We start from the raw sequence: 18,410 nt of genomic DNA on the forward strand, positions 1-18,410 counted from the left end.
TTTGTTTAATTATATATGATTATATACAATTGTATATAAGTCTATATATAATTAGATATGATCACATCTGGCTGTCATAACTCCATATGTAATCATATATAAGTCTATACATGATCAGATCTAATAATATATAGGTCTATATATAATTAGATCTTATCAGACTTGCATATAGTCAGATGTTATCAAAATTTTTTCTTTGAACAATAAAAAAAATTTTTTTTTTCTGGTAATCACAAAAAGTGCAAAATGGTATTTGACATTAAGCTTAAATAATTCTGAAATAAAAAAAATTGTTACATTTCCTATGGGATGTTTTGGTCTGCTCTGCTACTGCCTAACAGTAAAATCTATTAAATGCTATGTCCATAAAATTTTCAAAAAATCAATTTTTTTTTTTTTTTTTTTTTTTTTTAATAAACTGAAAATATAGTATGCTGAGCACGTACTGACGAGGGAAAAAAAATAAAATCTCGAATATTAACAAAGTTATAGCTCAAGTACTTTTTTTAGGGTCAAAAAATAGCCCTAAATTTTGACTTTTTTTCAAAGGATTATTTTATATTGAATTTTATACTTATTTTTTATGTTAAATGTTTATCCTTTCTGTTAATATATTCTAGAGAGAAAACACTTAAATTTTTTTGTTTCAAATCAATGGTTAATGAGTGATAAATATTGCGGTTTGGAACCTCGCGTCGAAGGCAGCAAACAAAAAATTATCCTCAGCCGCCATTTTGAAAAGAAAAAGTAATTACTCTTCTACTCGAGAAAAGTTCAATAAAGTTGTGTTAAAGTTTTAAAACAATAAAATTATTTGATCACCTTTAAAAATATTTAAAAAAAATGACCGATTTTAAGCTTTTTACATGGACTTCCCCCCTTAATAAATTTTTTTAAAGTGTCAAATTAATCTTCATGAAATTATCTTCACAATACTATGCAAAATATCTTGATTCTGTGAACTAACAAGGCTATAATAATAAAAATAGTTGCCGAAATAAGGCGAAAAAAGTTTTTCGATCGTAAAACACTCACTGATGCTTCGTATCATGAGTCGCTCAATAACTGTCTAGAGGATTTTTTTAAAATATGCAATCACGAAGCATTTCATCTACATTTTATTTGAAAAGATTAGGGAAACGGTTAACCTTCAAGGCCATCCCTGCAACTTCGCGGTAAATCCATACCTAGACACATAATTGCACTGATGATGTTTTTGAGCTCTTCAAGCCCAAAAACACAATTTACGTGTCATTTTAAGCTCTCCGAGCTCAAAGAAATAGCTTTTTTATGCTTTTGAGCTCTATATGAGCTTTTGAGTTTTATATATATATATATATACATTGATTCATAACAGTTGGTAATAATAATAAGGTGGAAAAGAAAAATATAAATTTAGACATCCCTCTTTAAAAATTTCACTAAATAATGAATTTAAAAATGAATAATTTTAATCAGCACAGACAAAAGAAATCCCATAAAATAAATAATTATGTAATCAGACAAGTTATTAGTATAGAAATTAAATGGAAAAGAAAAATGGATCTGAGGACCATGAAAAAAATAAAAATACCTAAACGCAATTACGACTAGAGAAATACTTATAATTATTTTAAAATATAGGAGTAGAGAAATAAAAATAAATTTAATTCTCTTTAAGAATTAAAGGAAAAAAATCTAAATTCCTTATCAATTGTCATTTATTGTTACTGTCTTAAATAAAATTCTTAAATATTTGAAAATTTTCTTATTCATTTATTTTTATAATTTAATTTGTATAACAATAAAAATGGTTCAATAAACCATTTTATAATTTTAGTCTTTTTTCATTTTCGACTTGTATTTTTATAGTTCTTTATAAACTGAAATTATTTCTTTAATAGTATTATTTATATTTTATAGAGTCATTTTTTAGAACTAAAATTGATAAGGAATTTAGATTTTTTTCCTTTAATTCTTAAAGAGAATTAAATTTATTTTTATTTCTCTACTCCTATATTTTAAAATAATTATAAGTATTTCTCTAGTCGTAACTGCGTATAGGGATTTTTATTTTTTTTAATGGTCCTCAGATCCATTTTTTTTTCCATTTAATTTCTATACTAATAACTTGTCTGATTACATAATTATTTATTTTATGGAATTTCTTTTGTCTGTGCTGATTAAAATTATTCATTTTTAAAGAGCGATGTCCAAATTTATATTTTTCTTTTCCACCTTATTATTACCAACTGTTATGAATCAATGACGACAACGGTACATACATACATACATACATACATACATACATACATACATACATACATACATACATACATACATACATAGTGACAACCTCGCGGGGATAGTCAGGGAAGCTTTCTGGGTCCTTCAAACGTCGAGATCTGATGGAAACTCGATTTTTGCAAAACGGGGTAAAACCAATAACTTCCCGATTTTTGAAAATCTTCGATTTTCTTAGCAGGAAGTTTAAAATAATCTATCCAGTAATTAAGTACTACGGCTTAGAAAGACACTGCGCACAGATGTTTTTGTGGAAAATGAGAATTACCCATGTATTGTATACGTAAAAATATCTAAGAATAGCTAGATTTAATTTAAATCCTCGAAATTACGAAATTCACAAAAATCTACTTTTCAAAAGTCAAACAACCGTTACCCTTCTGAATTTTTGAAAATTTACAGTTTTCGTAGCAGGAAACTGCTAACTATCGTTGTGTTATAGCACTTCATTAATTTTACATTGCATATTCCCTCACTATACTTTGTTTTTTAATTTATTTAGTCATTTATAATCTATCAGGGCTGTCAAAAAAGACATTCATAGGTAATCTATATTTGTTTCAGATTCGATTTAAAAAATCTGAAGGAAGGTGAAAATGTAAAAAAAAAATTTTACAGGGCCTTATGTACTACTAAGTCTTTAGAAAATTCGTTATCATTAGAAAAAATTAATTTGATCAAAAATTTAAAAATAAAACAGAAAACTCCTGTTCGAGTTCTACATAGACGACCACTAGCATCACGTGACCGAACAGTCCATCAAGTCCGTGCCCGATATTTATCACATGCTGAAATAAAAGAAATTCAGGAAAAAAATCCGAATAAAAAAATGGATTATTCAATCATGGGTCAATTTTTTATTGTTGATATTAAGACACAAGCAGGAACTTATATTAAAGAGTTTATCCATGGTGACTTTGAAAGAACTAAACCAAACCTTTGTGATCTTCTTGGTGTCGATCTCGACATAGTTGCATTAGATGTTACTAGTATTAATCTCCATTGGCCATAATCAAAGGTTAAAATTCTTAGTTCTCTTGAGAAATTTTTATAATTTATCATGAAAAATTTTTTCTACTTGTAAAAATAAATATAAATTGAAAGAAACTAATTGAGCAAATTTAGTTATTTCCTCTTTTTTAGAATTTATTGCATATAAATTATTATGATGATGATTTTCGTCTCATACAAATTAAAAATATGTAAATATATCTGCATATATTAAGAAATCGATGAATTTATTGACCTCCAGTCAAGTAAAATGATTAAATAAGTCAACTTTACGAACACCTATACTTTAAAATGATAATATTCTTTCATCCACTGATAATTTATGATAATATATGAATATTTATCGCATAAATGCAAATGAAATAAATAACTTCTGCTATTTTATACGCTAATATTTTGTAAATGCATTTAGGCTATTTTGTCATGAAGATTTCATAAGAAAACTATTATATTATAGGGGCGAGATAATCAATAGTCTTTATCTTCCGTTGCAGGAATTTCAAGATATAAATCCAAATAGCCTGGGCTTGGTTAAGAAATTATTTGCTGAAATTTCTTTATGTATAACAGCACTCTTTAGTTTTTGTCATTCTTGAAACCGAAAACTACTGCTATTATTCACTTTATAGCCACACTGCATAAGTTAAGTCATTATCTAATTCTAGATGAATATCAAACCTTTCCCATACTACTAAAGTATGGAAGAATTATTGAAATTAATCGATCTGTGGAAACACTTTTAAAATCAGATAATTCAATCGTCTTTGATACTTGTATTAAATTTATATATAATTTTTCATGATCTGAATATATAACTGCATACACCAGATAAAAATCAGGTTCATTCACTCGGCGAAATTCATGTGAACTTTTAACTACGTGCCTAATATGTATGTAAAATATTGCTAGTATAACATATTTGAATCAGCACAACAGTTATCAGTGCATTTCTTTCTTTAATTAACGATAATTATTTTGAATAATTGAACGAATGAGTAACCATTATTTATTATTAATAATTTAACCTACAATTTTATTTCAATTAATTGTTTGTACAAATTAGAAATCATTTTAATTAACCTAATGAAGTATAACTTCTAACACGCTTATAATTTTAGATTCGTAATTATAATTAATTCACATGATAAATAAAAATATTAAACCCGTGATTTATAAAATTTATTTTTATTTTTGTCAGCAAAACAATAAAAATTTTTAAGTACATTATTAGATCTTGATATGGAATTGCAGTTTTTCTTGTAATTTTTCATGAATGAAATGATAATGAATTATTATTGACGTTAAAAATATTATACTTTATAATTATTAAATAGTGTTCTTTAAAATTATCTATAATACTATACAATATTTTATCGTTGAATGAGGTATAAGTAGATTTTTATGATTACTAATATACTTTCGTCAACAATGAAATCTTCCTTTTACTTTTTTTTCTTTCAGATCCTGATTCTTAGCTTTGGGTTCATAACAAGGCTGAAAAAGATTTAATATAATGGAATTAACATTATATAATATGAGATTATGTTATATTTGAATTTAATTGTTTTAGGCATGAATTTTATAGCACACTAAACCCCATTACAAAACGATTTAATTCTAGCTCAAGGAACTAAAAAAAAAAAAATGAGTGAGTTACAGTAAGTTATGTATTATACAAATTTTGAAGATTATTTTATAGATGAACGATAAAATATTTAATTTTTTTTATCCCCTTACGATCATAAAAAAAAAGGTTTTTTTTTTACAATTGTTAACATGTCATTTGTATTAGTAATTTACGAATTCCATACGAACGACTAAGAGACACAAGTATATTATAAATAAAAAAAGGAAAGTTTGATTAAAAAATTATAAGTAAGTGGGAAGTAGTGTTAAAAACCCTAATTTAGTAATAGTAAACACATTTCATGAATCTATCTTTTTATGATTGTGAAATTTAATATTTTATAGAGTACTGTTACATTAATAGCACTATGATAATTATGTAGCCTTTTTGTTATTATACTCACAGTTTCACAAATATTCATGTTACAACAATCCTCAATCATTATTTCACATTGATCACTCGACAATCGAGGTCTTGATGTTAGTGGGGTGATACCTTTTTTACTGATGACAAAACGTTTTTTTATAAGTGGGCGACATCTAAATTTGTTGACAAAGTAACTTAGAATCACTATTAAAATAAGTAATATTCCAATAATTACTAAGAGAGCGATTGTCAATATTTTCGCCCATGAATCATTTATAAATTGATCGTATAGATCGGCAGTTGAATTGATTCTGGAACAGCTAAAAAGTCACAAATTTGTAATAATGGAATGTTTTATCTTAACCAAAAAATATGTAGATTATACACTTGAAATTTATTCAAATTAGGTAGTGCAAATTGTGTATTATAGTTGAATCTCAATTATAAAAATTTATGTTTGCTTAATAATTGTATATTGAGATCAGAAATTACTCTGTCTGTGAATCAAGACATTTAGGAAAGTGAATCTATTTGACACAAGAACAGCCAATAACTGGAAAGAGGCTCCATCATTCATACACGGAAAAAAGTAAACTGTAAAATTTACTCGGATTCCGGTTACTTTTTACAGTTTCAAACTGTACAGCGGACATCGGGGTGGCAAAAATGTAAATATTACAAATCTAAATGTAGAAAGTATTAAAGCCACAATTTATAATTTAATATCCAAAATAAGTGATTAGTAGCGGTCACTATAGTAAATAACGACTCTTTCATCTTTATAGATTACAGTTTCAAACAGTAAAAATTGCCGTTTCAATGTGTAGTCTATACTATCGTACCGTGTAAATTGTGACTATGACTATAGTAAATAATAACAGTGGTTTTATAAATTTTACAGTTTCAAACAGTAAAAATCGCCATTTTAATATGTATTTTATAATATCACGCCAAGTAATTTTTAACAATAATAATAGTAAATAACAACCCGGACTATTTAAATTTTATAGTTTTAAATATTATTTTCGGATATAATTTATTAAATTTGCTATCGGGATTAACAAAAAAATTAACAATAAAAAAAAACTATGAATAAAAAAATTTTTTTTTTAGTTTGTCTTTTTTTTTTGTTTAATTAATATTTTTTTTTTTTTTACATTTTTTATTTTCGGAGTTTTTTAGAGGAGCTGGAGGAGGGGATAAGGTTTCAATTACCTTTACATTCATTCATTGAGAAGAAGTTTTACGCTTGCCTTAAAAATAAATTCCGAAAAATATTGCCCTAACCGAGTTTCGAATAGTAACCTTAACGCACGCGAGACTACCACCTAACCGCAACGCTATACAAACGTTGGAGGAACATTTTTGTCAGGAGTTTTATTAACCACGTATTTCTGGCTATCTTGGCAGTGTTAGTGTCGGCGCTGTCCAACACGTGTTAAAAAAGTCATGCGCATTGGCAAAAAAGATACAGTCAAGTCGCGTTATGAGCCTTCCTTGTGTCTCTCTCTTATTAACACGAGTCTGGTTAAAAAACAAAGAAAAAAGCCGGACTCATAACGCGATTCGACTGTAGTACATGCTAATGCTCTGCAAGAGCACTAACTTTACAAATGAGGAGAAGGGGAAGGTCCTACACTCTGGGAGAATTTAACGTTTGAAACAGTAAAAATTCTACTTTTAAGATGTATATTTTACCCGTCTAAGAACATCAATAATTACAGTTTCATCTTTAGCGTTGTGTTTAAAATCTACCATTTTACTTTGTAAATATTGATGTTGCTTATATAGAAATTTACTAACTGTAGTTTATATTTTTTAAATATCATACGATCATTTTTTACATACGAAATTATAAATATCAAAGTCAAAGTTCTTAATTATTATACTTTAACATTTTCGACTTTCACATAGTGAATATTTCTGTTTGAAATAGTATTTTTTAGCGTGTAAATAATAAATATTACATAGTGACTAGTAAAATCACGATTTTACTGTTTGAAATGGTAATTTTTATCAGTTGATCATTACTTATTACAACTCGACTATTATTTATTACAGTTTACTTTTTTCCGTGTACTATCAGGAGAAAAAGGAAAAATAAAGAATGAGCAAAAATATTATAAAAATCATATATTACAAACTTACCGGCAAAAATTAATATTTTCTTTATCATAGATCGTATATAACGGACTCGCACACAAAATTGTGCATAATTGTGTAACGTTATCTATTTCTTCACATCTAGGACCCTGAAAATATTTACAAGAACAAACTGGCTTATTATTGTGGATTGTACATTCTCCATCATTGAAGCAATAATTAAAACAAATTTCTTCTTCACATCGCAATCCCTGATAAGTTGAATGACACTTGCAATCGGGTTTTCCATCAAAAAGTATGCTACATTCACCATGAACACACCAGTTATCACAAACTGATTTCTCACAAAGATCTCCGTTGAAGCTAAAAACATAATTAAATGTTAATTTTTCAGTAGGAATACCAATGCACCCAGAAAGAAAATTTTTAACATTAATTTAGATCTGCCTTAATCAACTCGCCATCATTTAGATGTATGTTGGTATAGTAAATTTAAAATTGTAATTTAAGTATATTTACTTAAATGTAAATAATCTCTTATATCTTTACACATTTCATAATTTATCGTTTGGAAGTTAATGTAAATAAAAAAAAGCTGTAATAAATAATTTTTATAAAGACAAAATTTATACAAATCGGAAGGATTCGAGTTCGAGTATTTACCGATTCCACATGGAATGATCCAAGAGTTTTCTTGAACAAAACAATTCTTTTTTACTTTCGATTAATGGTATTACTTGAATAAAAGAACCACTTTTGACATGGATTGGGCTACATAAGACATTTTCGCGAAGAAAAGAGCTAATTAAATTCTAAACTATAAGATATCATTGATGATTCTAATTATAATAAAAAAAATTTGATAGTTCCATTCAATTTGTCAAATTTTCGTATTAGTATAATGCACACATTATAATTACCCTAATTTGCATTGGCATGTATTGGTTAGATTATTAAAATATCCATCATTTAAACAAAGCTCTGCGTTTGTTATAACAGATCCATAATGATCTTCATTGCTTTCCATCACAACGCTATAATTTTCGTTGTCATCACTTAAAACAGAGCGGTTTAATGATGGCTCGCTTTCAAATACAACACATTCAACTTCAGCAATATTACTGTAGGTAATTATCGAAGTAGGATTAGCATCTCCATTATAATTACGAAATGATTTCCATATTTTTGGTACTTTATCATTTTGCACATTTTTATTGATACTCCAAACTGCCTTATGAACCCAATCTGACCAATAAATTCTATTGTTATCTACGGCAATATTAAAAGGCTGTTGATATTTTCTATTTATTAATAATTCACGTCTGGTTCCGTCTAAATTGCTGCGTTCAATATTAAAATAAATTCCTTCACTATACTCAATCCAATACAATTTATTAGATAAATGATCTACAGTCACGTCAACTGGTCGATATAAATCTTCATTAATTACGACTGTATAATCTGTTCCATCAAGTTTTGAGCTTGATATACTTGGATGGGTTTTATTGCTATTTGCCCAATATAAACGTTGATGACATAAATCTATTGATATTCCTTGAGGGTTTTCATTCATCAAATATAAAATCATTTCTGGCGAGTTCGATGTGTTAAAGAAATTAATGTTCATTTTGAAAATTGCTCGTTTCTTATTGTCAGTCCAAAATAAGCTTTGTGAAGATTGATCATAAGCCATATCCATCATTGTCCGAGTATCAACTTTATCTATTAAATAAATGAAAAATTTTGTAAAAATGCTTACACATGTACACTCCATAACATTTATGCATGAATTCTAATAAAAAATAAAAAGTGGTTAAGTAAAATCTCTTACTGTCTAATAATATATTCATTTGATAATCTTTAGATTGAAGATCTTTGGAATAAATCTTCACAGCATTGTTACTTGAGTCACCCAGAAATAACATATGAGATATTTGATCGAAAGCTATTCCAGAAAAACCCATTGAGTCTCGACTTTTTATGTATCTTAACAAAGTGCCGTTATTAGAAAAAAAGTTGACTTCACGGCCGATGGTGACTGCAACATCTGTAAATTAAAAATGTCAAAATTGTTAGTCAACGTCCATGGAAACTTATGAAAATAATTGACTTAGTCACTCATTTTGTACTAAAATTTTTCAGTCTCTTTAAAAATCTTGTATGCGATGTTATCCACATGATCTTCAAAGAGGTATTTAGAATTTTTACACCCTCACTATGACACGTTTCTTCAACGCTATATATATATATATATATATATATATATATATATATATATATATATATATATATGTATGTGGGGTAAGGGGTTCCGGGGGTTGGTATTAACAATGAAAAATTTTAATTTTTAAGCTATAGCTGCTACAGATTTCAAGTTTAGCTAGAGTCTTCTATATGTGATGTAGAAATGATCTACCTATGTAGGAACTGCCAGAGTTGAATGACGGGGCCTTGCCTGGCCCAGTACTGGCTAACCCAGCTTGGCGCACCGATATTGGTCCATGACTGGGTAATCAGCCTTGGTCAACCCAAAGATTACCCGAGCCTGGGCCAAGACTAGGCAACCAAGCCTCGGCTAGCCCAATGATTATCCGAGCCTGAGCCAACACTGGTTTGCCATAGAATGGCCAAGGCAAAAGAGCCCAGCATTCGGCCAAGATTGGTTCGCTATAAAATAGCCGAGGCAAGAGAACCCAGCCTTGGGTTAAGACTGCCCGAGTAAAAATGAAATTATTATTTTTTACGAGAAAATAATAAATTTCGTTCGACCGCCGCACCACCGCTGCATTAACGTCGTTTGATGGACTATTTCGCCGCACGCTAAAAATTTACTCTCCCTAGCATCGCCGCACTACCGCTGTACCACCGCCGCACCTATTCTAAATTATACCTACAATTTCACAAAAAAATGGCATTATAATTAATTCATTACCCAATAATTAATTAATAAATAACCTGACTAGAAATTTTAATGTAAGACCTATTATTTGATCTCCTTTTATTCAAATGCCTCATATTCAAAAAAAAATTTTTTTCAAATTAGGCTGGAGTACCGCGAAATTTTTCATTTTTTTAGTTGTATTGTTGATGTAGATTTTTAATTTCGACGGTAGTGCAGCCGAGGTGCGACGGTCGAATGAAATTTACTATGTTTTCATATAAAATAATAATTTCATTTTTACTTGGGTCGTTACAGCTGTGGTGCGGCGGATAAAAATATCTTTACTTGTCACGGCGGCGGTACTTGTAAAATAATCAGAATTGTCACGTCTGTAGTGCAGCGGTGGTTCGGCGCTTAAAAAACCGTGGTGCGGTTGTGCGGCGGAATTATGTTTTCACTCGGGTGGTTCATCATGGAATGGCCGAGACAAGAAAACCCAGCGTAGGGCCAAGACTGGGCAACCAAACCTGGGCCAAGGCTGGAAAGCCTAGTCATGGCCGTTGAATGGCAACCCATACTTTAGCCAGAATTGGGTAACTTATCCTTAGCCATTCAATGGGAAATCCAAAGTTAATAAATCATTAAGTAAAAAAATTTTCAATAGCTAATACACTAGTCACAAAAATTAAGGGATATAAAAAAAATTCCAAATTTTTTGGTGATTTTCAGCGAGCTGTAACTCCGAGGAAAATGATCGCACAGAAAAAAAAAAAAAGCAAATTGTAGCTCCAAGTGTCTAGTTTTTAGATATGATCATGAACATTTTTTGTCATCGTCAGGTCTGGAGAAATCCTAAGAAAACTACTGAAAAAAAATTTTTCGAAATTTTTTTTCGTCTTAAAAAAGGTCTACGGGCTTCAAAAAAATTTTTCGATTGTTTCGTTCAAAAGCTCTTTTAGTAAATTTAATACCCTTTAATTTGACGTAATCAAAAAGCCTGTACGATAATTTGCCGCGGAGTTATCGTCAATCAAAGCAAAAAGTTTTTTCGACTTTGGAAATCAATAACTCTGGAAATAATGACCGTATAGGAAATCGAAGGAGGGTTTTGAAAACTACACAATATTCTCTATAAGAAAACGTAAACCGCTTTTGAAGAAAAATTTTTTTGAATTGAAAACTCGGACTGAAAAAAGACAAAAATTCGCATAATTAAGGATATTTGGATAACTTGGTATAACTTTGGATAAAATGGATGAACGAAGGATATCGTTGGTAATTTTTAACTTCAAAGTGTCCCCTAAAATCCCTAAGAAATTCAAAGCGCTGCGATTTTTTGTTCATAGTGCCCAGAAGCTTCAAATTCTGTGTTTTCGCAAAAATCACCATTATGAGCAATTTTGTGATTTTTATTCATTTTTCCATTGAAAAAATTTTTTTCAAAATTCTTTATTTTTCGATCAAAGAGATTGATTTTTCAAGAAATTTGAAAAAAAAATTTCAATTTTTTCGAAAATTTTTTCGAAATTTTCTCAATTTTTTTCGACTGTTGTTTTACCGCCGGCATTAGCGTTACCCAAAGCGTACCACGTGGAGGTTGCTCGGTCGGATTTACGCTTCTCACACACACACGTGTGTGTGTGTGTGTGTGTGTGTCTTTGTCTGCGTGTTTGTCTGTTTGCAGCTGCCGAATGACCTCTGTACGCACGGCAGTAACTGCTCAGTACCGTGTATTGCCACCTCTGTTCCGAATCACAGCTCGTAAACGCTCTTGCATGTTGATGCATCGTCGAATATCACGTTGCGAAATTCCTTGCCAACAACGTAACAACGCTTGAGTCAACTGATGAAGATTGTGCAGTTGCGGATAGTCTCGCCGCAATCGACGCCCAAGCATGTCCCAAACATGCTCAATTGGGTTCAAATCAGGACTCATCGCTGGATGATTAAGCGTTGTTACGATGTTGGCGCGGAGAAAAGTTCGCGTACGAACTGCAGTGTGAGGACGAGCATTATCCTGCATCAAAATGAACCGTCTTGCCCCCATGCGTGTGCGCATAGGCAGGACGTGTGGCTCCAGAATTTCGTCGACGTACCTATCGGCAGTCAACGTCCCACGAACGATGACCAACGGGGTTCTGGTATTGAAGGACACGCCTGCTCACACCATGACTGATCCACCATTGAAAGCTGTAACTGGTCTCGTAAAACCATCCCGATCTCGTTCTCCACGACGGCGCCAAACGAGAGATCGTCTATCGCTGCCATGAAGACAAAATCGAGATTCGTCAGTCCATAATACACTGGTCCACTGTCTACGACCCCAATGGTGATGATCATGAGCATAGGCCAATCGGGCTCGGCGATGTCGTGGAGTGAGCATAGGCACGCGATTTGCGCGTCTAGCGCGTAGTCCTTGCTCTCGAAAGCGATTTCGAACCGTCGATGCCGATATGTGTTGTTGGGGAGGACGTTGTCGACGACTGCGAAATTGATGAGCGATCGTGTGGGCATGCGCAGTAGGGTTTCGACGAGCTTCTCGAATGATAGCTCGATCATCACGCTCGGTAGTGATTCGTAGTCTACCTTGACCCGGACGACGATCGTAACTTTGAGTCGCGTTAAATCGGGCATAGGCCCGACTGATAACGGACTGGCTCACTCCCATAGAAGCTGCTACTTCCACCTGACTGTAGCCCTCTTGAAGGAGGGTAACAATGCGAGCCACATCTGTGGCAGCTAAATGTCGACGAGGCATATCAAAAGGTGCTTATCAAAGAAAAGCTTACATAAAATTCACGTAAGGAATTTAGGCTAAAAAGAAAACGTAAAATTCAAGTTTTGTGTGAGGAAAAGCCGAACTCCGCGGGGGTATATCAATTTGTTTTTATTGAATTTTTAAAATGAGATTTAAAACTAAGGCAGTTGTAGCGGACAGAAAAAATTGAGTTAATTTTTTTGACAATAGTGAAGCATTCTGAAGACGATAAAAAAAAATTAAAAAAAAATTTTTGATAAAAAAATTTCGAAAAATTTTCGAAAAAATTGAAAATTTTTTTTTTTTTTTAAATTTCTTGAAAAATCAATCTCTTTGATCGAAAAATAAAGAATTTTGAAAAAAATTTTTTCAATGGAAAAATGAATAAAAATCACAAAATTGCTCATAATGGTGATTTTTGCGAAAACACAGAATTTGAAGCTTCTGGGCACTATGAACAAAAAATCGCAGCGCTTTGAATTTCTTAGGGATTTTAGGGGACACTTTGAAGTTAAAAATTACCAACGATATCCTTCGTTCATCCATTTTATCCAAAGTTATACCAAGTTATCCAAATATCCTTAATTATGCGAATTTTTGTCTTTTTTCAGTCCGAGTTTTCAATTCAAAAAAAATTTTTTCTTCAAAAGCGGTTTACGTTTTCTTATAGAGAATATTGTGTAGTTTTCAAAACCCTCCTTCGATTTCCTATACGGTCATTATTTCCAGAGTTATTGATTTCCAAAGTCGAAAAAAACTTTTTTGCTTTGATTGACGATAACTCCGCGGCAAATTATCGTACAGGCTTTTTGATTACGTCAAATTAAAGGGTATTAAATTTACTAAAAGAGCTTTTGAACGAAACAATCGAAAAAATTTTTTTGAAGCCCGTAGACCTTTTTTAAGACGAAAAAAAATTTCGAAAAATTTTTTTTCAGTAGTTTTCTTAGGATTTCTCCAGACCTGACGATGACAAAAAATGTTCATGATCATATCTAAAAACTAGACACTTGGAGCTACAATTTGCTTTTTTTTTTTTTCTGTGCGATCATTTTCCTCGGAGTTACAGCTCGCTGAAAATCACCAAAAAATTTGGAATTTTTTTTATATCCCTTAATTTTTGTGACTAGTGTATTTATTGTTTAACGAATATTTTTTAACAAATGATAAAATTGAAAATTCATTATTTAACCAAAACAATTGCATGTTGTCAAAATTGACATGGTATTACAAAAATTAGAATATAATAATTTACAGTTGAATTTTTGTTATTGATAATTTTAAACAGCAATCGAGTAGATGGCAGCCGTCGCTCAGCGACTGTGCTGCCGTCTTTTATGGATACATTGTACTCATTGGACCCCAGCGCATCCATCTCACTCCATTATTCAAATTTTTTCTTGCGTACGAGTTTTTCTTTCCTGCATTCAAATTATTACACACATATTATCAACGTCTTGTTTCTTTATAATCACATATCTGTTCTCACTTTCATAATTCTTACACATATCTTTCATTATTTTCCATGCGGCTGTGGACCGACTTGTGCTTTCTGTACTGCATTTACCCTATTCCTCACCCCTTTCGATCGGTTGTTGGAATAGTGGCGATGGGGAAACCATAGAGAAAACCCATGCCAGTACAGTTCGGCTACCGGAGCGACCCCCGACGGTTGGTGTTGGAACTATTCTAACAACCGTCGGGGCTCGAACCCTCACCTCACGGCATGATGTGCGACAAAACTAACAGGATAATGACTTAGTCCGCTCGGCCATCATGCCGCTTTGGCTTGATTTGTAATATATTCTAATGCCAACTTGCTGTTTCAGGAAAATTATTATCTGAGGAGAACGTGACGCGACGTGGTGATCCAGGACTTTGCCGCCAAGTTAACACCTCACCGAGGAGAAATTCTATACGAAGACGAAAATCCAAGAGTCGCAGCGTCGAGGGATTGCGAATAAAGTTTAGAAAGAAACTCCAGGTACAATTATCATGTCTAAATAATTTCTCGGTGAAGCGGCATCAGCCAGGCCTTATGTCGGCTGAAGGTCATCGCCTTTTCGCGTTCGGCGACAATCATTAGATTTAATTAACAACGAATTATTAAAATGTTTAAGAACCAATTTACTAAAATATTTTGAGAAAAATCCGAATAAAAGTCAGATTAAAATTAAGAGTAAATTTAAGAATAAAAGTCGGTAATAAAATGCCAAATATTTAAATAATACCAGGAATTATTTCGGGTTATTAATTAAACACGTAGGCAGAATCTGGATTAATCTTACTAGGAATTATTTCAGTTTGTTAATTCATGATTTCGGTGTCACGTGAAAATTTGATCTCTGGTAATTGAGTTTAAGTAAAATCAATTAATTTTGTGTCCATTAAAATCATTAAAATAGTGTCAGTAAAATATTTTAGTAAAATCATCAGAAGTAAAATTTAGTTAAAATCATGATAAATAATTTGGAACAAATTTTGATTGTGTAAAATAAAACAAGAGTAAAATTAGAATCAGAAAAGAACTGTTAAAATAGTCATTAAAATTATTTAGATAAAAGTAGAAAATAAGTACTTGTAAATTTTGCTTTGAAGAAAAATCGACAAAAATTTGGGAGAGGGTCAGCCATCTTGTCTCGAGCTAAAATGCTGAGCAAAGGACATACAAGGTCGAGACTAAAATCTCAAGGCGTCGTAAAATAAAATGTAATCCCCAAAAACAAAATAAAATAAATTCTAAGTTTTAAGCAACACAAAGAAAGTAAAATAAAGTAATTTAGACGAAATGAAATAAACTCAGTTATTCAGAGACAAATTAAATAATTTAGTCAAAAGAATAAAATAAAATCAATTGAAATAATTTTAATCAATAAAAATAAGTTTTTAATTAAATAAATTAATGTGCAAATTCTGACTAAATAATTTGGACAAGATTAAAACAATTAAAGTAAATAAAGTAAATTACAAAATTCGGCAAAATTAAATTCGGATAAAACAATTTATAAAATTAAGTTAAATCAATTTTAATTAAAATAATTAAGTAAAATTATATAACAAAATTTCGTCAAAAATAAAATTAACAAAACTAAATTAAGGAAAAATGTATCTGTAAAACACTCGGGTGTAACGAATATTTTGTCGGCAGATTATTAAGACCTCTTTCGTCAGATTTTAATCTATTAACACAAGATACGAAGACCTCTTAGTATTAAATATTTATTGTTGTATTATTACGACCACGGCAATAGATTAGTTAAGAATTTTAATTAGGAAATTAACTTAATTAGGAATTTGGATTAGGAATGAATGTAAAATTGAATTAAGAGAAAATTAGTTAATTGAATTGAAAATTTTGGATTTAGCAAATTAGTTAATTGAATTTTAATTTGAAAAATTTAGTAAATAAAATTTAGAAAAAATTAATCTGTAAAATTATAGGAATATTTCGTGTGTTTGGATTATAAAATTATATTGTGTGTGCGTGTGGAAAATTGAGGAAAATAATTACAGTGAAAAATCGCTCCATATGAGGGTACTGTCGGGAATAGGAACTATGATAGGAAACCGTGGTATAAACGGGGGTAGGACTTAGAATTAAGTGTTAATTAATTGTAAGGGGATTATCATTGTAAATGGGGTTGGTTAAATAACATTTCTTGTAAAAGGAATTTCTTTGATAACTTTTGTTTCCTTCCTAGCAATCTCTCACGACCCTATAGAACTTACTCCATGCTCTGGTCCAATTTCTGGATACTGTGTCTAAAAATCCAGTGGCGCCCTAAATAAATTAAGGGGTGACCAAAGAGAACGAGTAAAACAGTTACATCTAGTTACCCTCCGTTTTAATATAATATGTAAATAATGTCAGAGTGGTAAATAGAATGTAAAAAAATGTTTTTGGTTATGAAATGTTATAATGATTGCATATTGGAAGTTAAAATGAATATTAGCTAGAAAAATCACATGGATAAAAGTTACAGGCTAATTTGATGGAATTTAGGACCTGTGCAAGTCAAAAGAATATCGATGCTTACAATTCTATCCACAGTGCATTTTGATGTTCATACAAAAATAAAAAAAAGGAGAATAATAAAAATATGGATAAAAAAAATTAGGAAAACGGTTGACCCTTAAGGCCATCCCTGCAACTTCCCGCTAATTCCATACTTAAGCTTTCGAAATTTCACTTTTTACGTTTTTGAGCTCATCGAGCTCTAAAATATAATTTTCGACTCATTTTGAGCTCTCTAAGCTCCAAAATCTAATAGAAGCTTTTTTTTTTCATTTATTCAAAAATTTAGACCCTGAAGCCGAAGTTCCCTAAGGGCCGTACATTAATTATACAAATAATCCTAGCATTCATGCAATCCACAAGGCGCGAAGACATTTAACATTAATAAAGATTATTTCAAAATGATAATAACAATTATAATTATATTGTGAAATAAAATAGAATATGTGACGTTGACTCAAAGCAAATAATTAAAGAGTTCTGTGAGATTCATTAATTAATTAATTAAATAAAATAAATTAAATAAAAATATTGTTTATATATCGTCTCTAGATAAGAAGAATGCATAACATTTTGATCTGAATTCACTGTAATCAGTGATTTGCACAATCTCCTCCGGTAACTGATTCCAAACTCTAACTGCCGTGACCAAGAATGATTTATCATATGTTACTGTCCTAGCATATGGTAAGCTAAGCACATCTGTCTGTCTATCTGATCGCACCCGAACTATGTTAATACGCTGAAGCCGTGCATCAATATTCCATCGTAATGTAACCGCAGCATCTTAGACTGTACAAGCAATCAAAAAGTCACGGCGGCCTGACAATGTCAGCCAGCCAAGTGATCTTCTGCTAGGAGTGATATGATCATGCCTTGCTAGCCGAAATATAAACCTGATGCAGGCGTTAAGCTTCCTTTGTAACTTTTTCTGCAAAGTACCAGACATGTCCGTGTAAGCAGCTGTACAGTAGTCGAACATCGGAAGAATTAATGCTGCCACTAATCTTCTGCGTATCTGATAATTGAACAATTCATTGTTCATTTTCAAACGTGCCAGACAACGCATCGAGCGATTACACACCATAATAACTTGATCATGCCACGAAAGAATATTGTCCAAAATAACACCCAGATATTTAACATTGTTTGTGTAATCAATGACTACGTTATTAATCACAATCTTTCTCGCATTGATACAAGCATGATCATTTACATGTTGCGGACTTCCAAAAATAATTGCATTTGTTTTTGCGGCATTTAATCTTAAGAAATTATTTTCACACCACTCGACTATACGATTGACCTCAACATTTAATTTTAACACTGCTTCATCCATATCAGACATTAGGCATGTAATGTCTAT

At 31.0% G+C, this 18,410-nt stretch overlaps 3 protein-coding genes across 4 annotated transcripts in view; 2 read left to right on the plus strand and 1 right to left on the minus strand.

Annotated features, from left to right (window-relative positions):
- The window catches only part of Pus10 (Pseudouridine synthase 10), a 32,817-nt gene extending 16,129 nt beyond the window's left edge, over window positions 1-16,688 (plus strand). The window contains exon 7 of one of the 2 annotated variants that reach the window (XM_074249311.1): window positions 14,859-16,688. In XM_074249311.1, the coding sequence (XP_074105412.1) occupies window positions 14,859-14,874 (16 nt within the window). In that variant the 3' untranslated portion in view covers window positions 14,875-16,688. Of the gene's footprint in view, window positions 1-2,847; window positions 3,395-14,858 lie in introns of those variants that run through there. The other variant, XM_074249310.1, reaches the window with a different exon arrangement.
- The window catches only part of Cue (Low-density lipoprotein receptor repeat domain-containing protein cueball), a 30,502-nt gene continuing 16,552 nt past the window's right edge, over window positions 4,461-18,410 (minus strand). Inside the window, exons 2-6 of the mRNA XM_074249308.1 lie at window positions 9,222-9,437; window positions 8,311-9,112; window positions 7,436-7,753; window positions 5,325-5,607; window positions 4,461-4,788 (exon numbers count right to left, since the gene is read on the minus strand). Coding sequence (XP_074105409.1) covers window positions 4,717-4,788; window positions 5,325-5,607; window positions 7,436-7,753; window positions 8,311-9,112; window positions 9,222-9,437 — 1,691 coding nt within the window. The 3' untranslated portion in view covers window positions 4,461-4,716. The remainder of the gene's footprint in view (window positions 4,789-5,324; window positions 5,608-7,435; window positions 7,754-8,310; window positions 9,113-9,221; window positions 9,438-18,410) is intronic.
- Window positions 14,977-18,410, plus strand: part of LOC141531479 (uncharacterized) — a 32,879-nt gene continuing 29,445 nt past the window's right edge. Inside the window, exon 1 of the mRNA XM_074249327.1 lies at window positions 14,977-15,013. The gene's annotated coding sequence lies outside the window, so the exon portion shown is untranslated. The remainder of the gene's footprint in view (window positions 15,014-18,410) is intronic.

Source organism: Cotesia typhae, unplaced genomic scaffold (assembly GCF_013202065.1).
Source record: "Cotesia typhae breed Kobodo isofemale line unplaced genomic scaffold, CoteBio_Ctyphae contig_5, whole genome shotgun sequence".
NCBI lineage: Eukaryota > Metazoa > Arthropoda > Insecta > Hymenoptera > Braconidae > Cotesia > Cotesia typhae.